This window comes from Tamandua tetradactyla, chromosome 17, assembly GCF_023851605.1.
Source record: "Tamandua tetradactyla isolate mTamTet1 chromosome 17, mTamTet1.pri, whole genome shotgun sequence".
In the NCBI taxonomy this organism is placed as follows: Eukaryota; Metazoa; Chordata; class Mammalia; order Pilosa; family Myrmecophagidae; genus Tamandua; species Tamandua tetradactyla.
The window spans coordinates 43,754,612-43,764,868 of record NC_135343.1 but is presented as its reverse complement, the minus strand read 5'-3'; the positions used below and the strand labels follow the sequence as shown (position 1 = coordinate 43,764,868).

At 38.9% G+C, this 10,257-nt stretch overlaps 1 protein-coding gene and 1 non-coding gene across 10 annotated transcripts in view; both read left to right on the top strand.

Moving 5' to 3' along the window:
- Window positions 1-8,494: 8,494 nt before the first annotated feature.
- On the top strand, window positions 8,495-8,565 carry TRNAG-CCC (transfer RNA glycine (anticodon CCC)). Its single transcript has one exon. It is a non-coding gene; the product is annotated as a tRNA-Gly (tRNA).
- A 203-nt stretch (window positions 8,566-8,768) lies between these two features.
- TIA1 (TIA1 cytotoxic granule associated RNA binding protein) overlaps window positions 8,769-10,257 on the top strand; it is a 35,143-nt gene continuing 33,654 nt past the window's right edge. For 2 of the 9 annotated variants that reach the window (XR_013164357.1, XM_077134487.1), the window contains exon 1: window positions 8,769-9,135. Coding sequence is in view for 7 of the 9 variants with exons in the window: in XM_077134487.1 (XP_076990602.1) it covers window positions 9,110-9,135 (26 nt within the window). In the remaining 2 variants the exon portion in view is untranslated. The remainder of the gene's footprint in view (window positions 9,136-10,257) is intronic. The other 7 variants (XM_077134479.1, XM_077134477.1, XM_077134480.1 and 4 more) reach the window with 5 other exon arrangements.

Sequence of the window (10,257 nt, the reverse complement as noted above, 5' to 3'; positions counted from 1 at the left end):
CCTGGCATCACGGGATCAACAATGCCTTCCTAACCAAAAGGAAGAAAAGAATTGTAAGAAATAAGGTATCAGTGGCTGAGAGAATTCAAATACAGTTGAGAGGCTACTCTTACCCAAGCTTCAGCTAGATATTGCTATTTATCATGGTTTGCCAAACTCCAATCAAAACCATTCCTGCCAACCCTAAAGAACACCTAGGGCTATATCTGAGATTCAACAAACGTTGCATGTACTATGATTACTTTCCAGAAAACTACAACCTTCAATTGGGTTCCTAGGCCAGATAACTTCTTAAATCCAGAGAAGCCAGCCTCTCCAGAATATCAACTAGTTCCATCCCCTTATCCCATGTTATTGACAGCCCCTTCCAACATGAAAAAGTTAAAGTGGGCATTGCCCAAATACCCCTAAAGATTGGTTTTTAGCAAAGAAGTTAGGATTTAACAAATGACTGCTGAATCATTATACTGATATTTCTTTTAGACCCCAGTGTCTTGGAGCAGCCAGAAGTAAAAACCTGAAATTATGGAACTGTAAACTATACCAAACTCTGAAATCAGTTCTACAACTTTTTGTTGTGGTATGCTTTTGTGTGTCTGTGTGTGTGGTATGCTTTTAAGTTTATTGCTTTTCTGTATATAGGTTATTTTTCACAATAAAAAAATTAAAAATTTAAAAAAACAAAAAAGAAGGGGCACAACTGTGTGATGATACTGTGAGCCATTGATTGTATACTTTGGATGGATTGTATGGTGTATAAATATAGTACAATAAAATTGCTTTTAAAAAATACTAGGTAGCAGGGCAACAAATACTTATTGAGTGGTCACTATGTTCTCAGGAGTGTTGGATAGGAAGTAAATGGATAAAAGGTGCTAGATGAAAGGAAAAATGAGGGAAAGCTGGGATGGGGTTGTCCAAAGTGAGGGGATTAAATATAGAAGCAAACGTGGATAGAAGTAGCGCACCCAAACATGAAACACTAGACAAACATTAAAAAGACTGAGGGTACAGGATATCTTGGGTGTTTTCTTTTTCTTTTTTTTTTTCTGAAGTAATGAAAATGTTTTAAAATTGATTGCAGTGACAAATGCACAACTGTGATGATATTATGAGCCTTTGATTGTATACTTTGGATGTAGTGCATGGTGTGTGAACATGTCTCAATAAAATTGCATTAAAGAAACAAACAAAAGAATGAGGGATCTACAACTATTGTCCTAGTAGTACGAGCTGTTGGCTGAGTGATGGGTTTTATATGATCCCATTTCTGCAGTTACAATACTCTCCTCTATCCCACCCTGCAAAGAGAATCAGTATGGAAACATCAAGAACGGTATGGACAGAAAGAAAATAAATTAGATAGAAAAAAAGAGTTAACTTGAAGAAAGGGAATAGAAAATCCACAGCAAAAAGCATTCATTCGTTCATTAGACAAGAACTTATTGAGTTCCAAGTGGCAGGCAATGTTCTAGGTGCTTGAGAAAAATCAGTGAACAAAATAGATTAAAAAAAAAAAACACTGTTGTTTGTGAAGTTGACTTTCTAGTGAAGGGAGATGAATGATAATCCATCACAACCATGTGATGATACTATGAACCACTGATGGTATGCCTTGATGGATTGAATGGTGTATGAATATATCTCAATAAAATTACATTTGAAATAAAATATTTTAAAAAACTACATTTATGAAGCTGACATTCTAGTGGAAGGAGATGATAATTAAAATTAAAAGTAAATAATGTAATAAATAGAATGGGATAATAGGAATGGGGAATGGGTTGCAATTTTGTATAGGATGTTCAGGGTAGGCATTATTGAGTAAGTGATGTTTGAGCAAAAGCTTCTAGGAAATTAGCCAGTGAGCTATACCAACATCTGGGGAAAGAGCTTTCCAGGCAAAGAGAATGAATGCCTAGCATGTTTGAGGAATAGGAAAAAGGCCAGTGGGGCAGAGTGAAAGGGAGAGGGCTGTTAATGGAGCAAGATGCAAGCTGTACAGGCAATAAACACTTGTATTTAAGAATATAAAAATTTGAAGATTAAGTCCTCTTTTCTGTGACATCTAGAAATTACAAAGAAAGAACAAAACTAAGTGTGTCTTTTACTTTGCATTTTCCAACTGCATTATGCCCATAATACCTCAGTGCATTAAGCTTAGTGGGCCCTCAGTAAGTATTTATTGGTTGATTACAATTGGGTCATGTTAGTGACCTTGACACAAGTGTCATATTTGGAAACTTTCACCTCTGCTACTGAAACCTAGGGAAAGAATTTACTGAAAAGCTGAAGAGACCATGAGACTCACAAAGTGACCCAAGATCAAAAGCCTTCTCATTCTGTACCCTTGCTCTTACAAAATAATACTTCAGTGAAACGCAAAAGGTTCCTTAAGAATCATGGGGGAACAAAAAAGAATCACGGGGGAAAATATTACCACATATATGAAGTATAATAATAAAGTAATGTAACAAATGTGCATCCAAAGGAGTGTTGTTCAAATAAAGCAATCTCCTTAGAAAGCTAAACACTTAGATCCATAATTCTGCCACTCTATCATACTTTTGTTTCCCCTGCTTTGAGACTGTCTTGAAAAAAATCACTCATACCTCCTTACTACCTCACATCTCATTACTTTCTTATTCTGAATGATCTAAATGGTCTTTATCTTTGGCAAAATAGGAAATTCAAATGCAATATTAAAAAGATAGTTATGGGTGGGCCACGGTGGCTCAACAGGCAAGAATGCTTGCCTGCCATGCCAGAGGACCCGGGTTTGTTTCCCAGTGCTCTGCCCATGTAAAAAAAAAAAAAAAGATAGTTATATTTGACTACAGGAAATTTAAACATATTAATATGATGAGAGAATTTAAAAAGTAAAAAAAATGCATGAGAAAAATATTTGCCACTAATATGACAGAAAATATTGTGGTTAATATCACAAACATACAAAGAGCACTATGAATTGATAAGAAAAGGTAAATAGCTCAATATAAATATGGACTAAGTGCATATATAGGCAATTCAGAGAAGCAGTGCCAATGATCTAAAGAACACATGGAGAGATGCTCAACCCCAGAAGTAGTAAGCAGAGAAATGCAAAGTAAAACAAAGAGATACCATTTTTCATCCAATACATTGGCAAAAATCAAAGACTGCTAGCATCTTCATGCAGGAGAAAATGGGGTGGGAAGTGTATGATGGGTCTGACTTTAAACACTATTGATGGAGGTGTGAATGACTACAACTTGTTTAGAAAACAAAATTAAGATTATATATATTATGCATATATACATAATTTAATTTAGCAATCCCATGTTTGGCAATCTATTCCATAAAAATAAAAGAATCAATTCATGTGTACTGGGATTATTATTGCAACATTGAAAAAATATGGAGGTGACCTGAATGTCCATCAATACTATGGAACTAAATTATTCAATTTACTATTGAATGAATTATGGCACACTCATTCTATGGGCTATTTTGTTGTTATTAAACGCCAGTGAAACTTTGGGTATCTGTGTGACACCTGGGGCTCAGAGTTTTGCAGCTCTGAAAGTCAGCATTATTCCATACAACAACTCTCAAAAAAGCTGAAAAAGGGATCAGAGTTCAATTGGAGATATGAATGAAATTGATCTGATTAGGACTAAGGCAAATCAGAATACTGGGTAATGGATGATGTGTTTTAAAACTTCAAATTCCGTGTGAGAACAAAGGAAGAGATGTTTATTTTGTCCAAAATTTAAATTTTATGTAGCACATTATCTCATTTAACCTATCTGGTCAGTTTATCTAAATAATTACATGGAACTTAGAATAGAGAAAGAGATATTGTTATCTCAGGTTATTATCATAATAACCTGATATATATTCCAGAGTATTTGGGGTAGAAAATAAAAAAAAATTTGCAAAGTCCCCTTGTGGGATTGTGGGAAAATGTGGAGCTATTAGTCTTCCCCACTTGAGGAATCTCTGATATTCTCTCACGCATTAGGGACTTCCATTTTAGTAAGTCATGCCTCAATCTTGAGGCTTGCCCTTATGAAACTTACCTCTGCAGTAGCAAAGCTAAGCCTACTTATGTCTAAGAGTCACCCCCAGAGAACCTGTTTTGTTGCTCAGATGTGGCGTCCCTCTCTAAGTCAATTCTGCAAATAAAATCACTGCCCTCCCCCCTACGTGGAATATGACTCCCAGGGTTATAAATTCTCTCTGGCAATGTGGACCATGACTCCCAGGGATAGCATGGCCCTGGCATCATGAGATTGACAATGCCTTCTTGACCAAAAGGGGGAAAAGGAATGGAACAAAATAAAGTTTCAGTGGCTAAGAGATTCTTTTTTTTTTTCACATAGAGTTGAGAGGTCATTCTAGAGTTTACTCTTATGCAAGCTTCAACCAGATATTGCAATGCCAAGCCCCAACCAACTCTATTCCCAAAAACCCTAAAGAATACCCTGGGCTCTATCTAAGAATCTATAAATATTTTACCTGCTGTGCCAGTTTGAAGCTATTGTGCAATTCAGAAAAGCCATGACCTTTAATCTTGATTCAATATTGTAGGGTAAAAGCTTTGATTATATTGTTTCTATGGAGACTGACCCACTCAATTGTGGGTATGACCTTTTAATTAGATGGAGATGTGACCCTGCCCATTCAAGATGGGTCTTGATTAGTGTGTTAGTTAGATTCAGTTGTCAACTTGGCCAGGTGAGCATACCTAGTCTTGTTGCTGAGGACATAAGCCAATGGTGCGTGAACCTCATCTGTTGCCAATTACATCTGCAATCAGCTAGGAGGCGTGTCTGCTGCAATGAGTGATGTCTAACTTAATTGGCTGGTGCTTAAATGGGAGATTGCAACGTAGCACTGCTAGCAAACTAGAACAGAGTTGGTACCAGGAGTGGGGTACTGCTGCGGTTTGCAAATGCCAGATCTATTGGAACTGTGTTTGGGATGGCTAAGGGGAAGACTCTGGAGGAACTGTGAAGAGATTGATGGAGAAGTCCTGGAGGGCTTGAAGAGACTGTTGGTGTAAATGATACCACCGCCAATCTTGACAAAGGAGGACACAAAAGGGAGAGATTGGAGTTTGCAGAGTGAGAACCATGGAAGTTCAGGTCTGAAGCCAAGAAACCTTGGCCAGGAGAGTGGACCCACCTGTATGCGTGGAGAGGGTGAGTTTACCCTGAAGGGTGAGGATGAGTCTCCCCTCTCATTGCAGTGGAAGACTTGTGCAGCCTCAGGCCTTGGAAAAGGCGTAGCACGCTCCTTGGGGGACTGGGAGAGCCTGGCTGCCACCATGTGGAGGGGTTGAGCGTGTGCCCCAGAAATGGCAGAGAGCCCAGGGGTGGCCCTGATGCCTGGAGAGAGTGGAGCCCAGAGGTGGTCTCCTCGATGTTCCCCGAGGTTGATTTGGAAAGAGGCCAGCCATTACATAGGCCCTTGGAAGGGGTGGGACTACCACTTCCTATAGCCCAAGGATGAATGACTTTCGGACTTTGAAATCCCATGGCTCTTGCCCTGCAGGTTTTACATCTGTGTTTTTTCCAATTTCTCCCTATGGAAATGAAAATCTGTATCCTGTGAATATCCTCCTTTGCTTATTGGCACCGGACTTGTTTTGAGAGTCACAGGTCCACAGCAAGAGAATTTTTTACATCTGTTTAAGGTGATGCTTGAAGTTGCCAAGTTGACAAGGGGTGGACATGTGTTAGTTAGATTCAGTTGTCAACTTGGCCAGGTAAGCATACCTAGTCTTGTTGCTGAGGACATAAGCCAATGGTGCGTGAACCTCATCTGTTGCCAATTACATCTGCAGTCAGTTAGGAGGCGTGTCTGCTGCAATGAGTGACGTCTAACTTAATTGGCTGGTGCTTAAATGGGAGATTGCAACGTAGCACTGCCAGCAAACTAGAACAATTAGTTTACTGAGGTCCTTTAGATATTTTGGAGAAAGTTCAGGGCCGTCGGAGACACTTGGAGCTGTTTGAAGTGCCGCCAGAGAGAGCAGATGCCTAGGCAGGGATGTTTGTATCCAGCAGACGTTTGCCATGTGCCTTTCCATGAGATATTAAGCAAGCCAGAACCCAGAGGAGCTAAGTGAAGGCCCACAAATGCTTAGAAGGGAAACCATGGGCATCAGAAGCTGGAAGCAATGGAGGAACAAGGGCCAGCAGATGCCAGTCACATGACTTCCCATGTGACAGTTATCAGCCCTTCTTGAGCCAAGGTATCTTTTCCTAGATGCCTTAGTGTAGACATTTTTAAGGCCTTAGAACTGTAAACTTGCAACTTAATAAGTTCCCTTTTTAAAAGCCACAGCAGCACTAGCAAACCAAAACACCTAGTAAGTTTATTTTTTCCAGGAACTTAAGGCCTCCAGACTGTTCCTATGTCAATAAGTCCTGAAACCCAGAAGTGTCAATCTCTCCAAGAACATCAATCAGCTTCATACCTCTGCCCCATAAGGTCAACACTCCTTTCCAGTAGAAAGAAGTTAAAATAGTCATTGCCCAGTATCTCTGAAGAGTATGATTAAATGAGAAAGAGGAGGTGAAATGGAGAAATTCAGATTTAACAAATGACTATGACCACTGATTCATTATATAAATATTTCTTTTTTGTTTCTAGTATACTAGAATAGCTAGAAGGAAATACCAGAAATTGTTGAACTGTAACCCAGTAGCCCTGATCTTTGATAATGACTATAGCTATAGAGGGAAAAAAAAATTCTATTGCCTGTGTTTGTATGGATCTGCTTTGGATCTTTTATTCTGTTCCATTAATCTATATATCTTATCTCTGACAATACTACATTGTCTTAGTTAACTTACCTTTAATGTATGTCTTTAAATTGGGTAGAACGCAATACTAGGGGTCAATAAGGGGGGAGAATATAGGGTATGGGATATTTCAGTTTTTCTTTTTTCTTTGTATTTCTTTTTCTGGAGTAATGCAAATATTCTAAGATTGAGCATGGTTGATGAATGCACAACCATGTGATGATACTGTGAACCACTGATTGTATACTTTGGATAGGTTGTATGGTATATGACTTTATTGCAATAAAATTACACTTGAAAAAAAATAATGAATTAGATCTGTATCAGTTGAACTAGGGAATATCTATGATGTAAACTAAAGTGTAGAAAAACAAGATACAAAGTAATATCTATGGCATCATAGCATTTTTAAAAAAGATCTCATGTAATTATATACATGAGCATTTGTATATAGATAACGTAAGACACTGAAGTTTACTGACTAATCTATTAAAATTGGTTAGCTCAAGATGGGGAGAACAAAGGAATTATTCTTCCTTTCCTTGTATATTTAAATTGCATTACTGTCACAGTGAGCATGTATTACTTTTGTAACTTAAAAATGTAATAAAGTTTTTAAAACTTAAAAAAATACTTGTGCTATATCCGTACAATGGGATTTTATTTGCTAATAAAAAATTTGAATGCAGCCCTAAGTGCCAGTTAACACAAAAGACCACAGTATATGATTCCGTTTTTTTTTTTTTTCAAATGCCTAAAATAGGCACATCTATAGAGTGAGAATGAAAAATAGTAGGCTAGAGGGCGGGTGGGATGGAAAATGAGGAGTGATTGCTAATTGGTAGAGGTTTTCTTTTTGGAGTAATGGAAATGTTCTAAAATTGATCGTGGTGATCCTTGCGTTAACTCTGCGAATATATTAAAAAACAGCTGAACTCACTTTGAACGAGTGAGTTGTATTGGTAGGTGAATTATATCTCCATAAGTCTCCTTAAAAAAAGAAAAAACACTATTCACTGTTAACATGTCTTATTTGTCCTCAAAAGGCTAACGTTTGGTATCTCTGAATATAAACAGAAGAATGTGACACATTACTAAAAACAATTCCAAAAATTGAAATTCAAAAATGTATCGTAGTCTAAAGAAACTACTTCAAAGTCACACTTTTGGGTATGTAAATTTTCTGTTTTTAAAATAATGCTTCACATAACTTATGAAATGCATAATGAATACACTGACACAAATTTCAGAGCCCTAATTTTCTGTAGCCTGAATAGGACTGAAAACTGTCTTCTGACTTACTTGCTTTTAAGATTCTTGAGACCAATTTGCATTAAATAACTGTTTCTTAAATACTTTTGAATGGACAAGAGGATACGTAAGAAACACAAACATCAAGAAAAATCCAGCAAAGATCTGGAAATATTTTCTTGACTCTCAAATATTTGGTTAACATCATCAAGGCAAATTCTTAATGAAGACTCTTATTTTTTTAAGTAAAGATTTTTCTGTACAATATAGGTAGGAACATCCATTCAATTGAATTGGGATTAGAAAAGAGAAATAATTTCTTATATCGATGAAAATAACGCATAACGAACTCTTGTCTTTGAATACATGACAATATAGAAAACATCTTCAAAAAGGAACTTCTGCTAGCTTCCCATCATAAGAAGTTCTGGCGAGGTCTGAGCTCATCAGCGCCGCTGGTGTAGTGGTATCATGCAAGATTCCCATTCTTGCGACCCGGGTTCGATTCCCGGGCGGCGCAGTTCCCTTTTTACCGTCTCCTTAAAACGAGATAGTTTAGTAAGCCAACTGTTTAGTTGCAAACAGGATTTTTAATTTACCTGTAGATGTATATTTTACTATAATTTTCTGTTGAAATATCCGAACTCGGACGTAAGAGAAAGTTAACGCAATTACTGAAATAGTTAACTACTGCGCATGCGCAGTGTGAGATAGTACTAGAGCCTCGTGGAAGAGCGGCTGCGCAACAAGTGAACCTATGGATCGAGGTGTAGCCTGCCCCGAGGCCGGGAGGTTGAGAGTGCAAGGTTATTCTGCGCCTGCGCAGCTCGGGTCACTTGGCTGGCTGCTCCTAGGCTCCCGGCTCGCCGCCATCTTGTACTGGGGCTTCATTGTTCGCGCTGGGCCGGGCTGTCTAGTGTAATTTCCGCGGAAGAAGGAAGGCGGAGTAGTCTCCGGTTAGCCAAGAAACCCCGCTATTCCGCAGCTGTAGTCTTTCCAACGGTTTGGAAGGTGGTGAAGAGTAGGGAGCTGGACTCGGAGGCGCCGCCGCGACAGCAGCAACCATGGAGGACGAGATGCCCAAGACTCTGTGAGTCTGGGGCGACGATGAGGGCTGTGGGATGAGGGTCATCTGGGAGGAGGCCTCAGGCCCGCGCCGCTCCCCAGGCTATTGTTCTTCGTGGACGCCGCGATATCTTGGGTTCTGCCTTAGTACACATCGGGATACTTAGGGACTGACACCTCGGCGTGAGAATACGAGGTTGAGAGAAAGGGGGTTCAACCCTTTAACTCAGCCCCTTCGCCTTAGTTAGACCACAGCGTGGCCTTGGCCTCGCCGCGGGCCCTCTGCGGTCTTGGGCTAGGTGAGAGGACTTTTTCATTCAAACGTCTTAGACCTCTGTGTTCCTTCCTTTTGTCTTCGCGGTTTCCTTCTTTTTTCCCGCCCCCCTCTCACCCCCATTCTTCTTGATTAGCCTCTTTACAGCCTTCTCCCCTTAATTTTACTTTTGATTTCCTCCTGAAATTCTCCTTTTCTTCCTCTTAATAGGATTTTCCCCTTGTGACTGTTTATACTCATTTTCAGTGAGATAAACTTTATTTTCGCAGTTGCCAACTGGAAAAAAAAGCCATATAGAAAAATTATAACCTCCTTTTGACTTTCCTTCTGTAATGTTCCTTCATTTCCCCTCAACCGAAAAGCCTAATCGGACAACCCAAGGATCTTGAAACAGTTTTTTAAAAATGGAACTCTCACCTGAAGGCATATATCAACCGAGGTGAAGTGTGTTAATTTAATACATTTTTATAATCGTTTGCTACTGTTGTGATTGACCTGTTACTGCACGAGCGGCATTTTTTATAAAGCAGTGTTGATAAATACCTTAACATTCTTAGTCAAATCTGAGAATTTTTAGAGTTAATGTTAAATGATCTCATTCTGGGACATTTTCTTTGTCGAGCAGCTTCTCTCACTGCGTTCTCCTTTGTTTTTCAAAGTATTACCCAATGAGGTGATCCTGCCTTTGTTGCTTTTCTCCAAAAGAAAAAGCCCAATGAGTTCTTGACAGAGCTTTTAGTTTTTATTCCTGGAATGCTGGCAGTTTGAGAAATGTATGCATTAAAAATATATTTTTAGGTCTCTTTTCGCAACTCATTAGATACAGTTCTTTTTTCTTAGGAGATTAATAAATTTCCTGCTAGTTTATCTGAT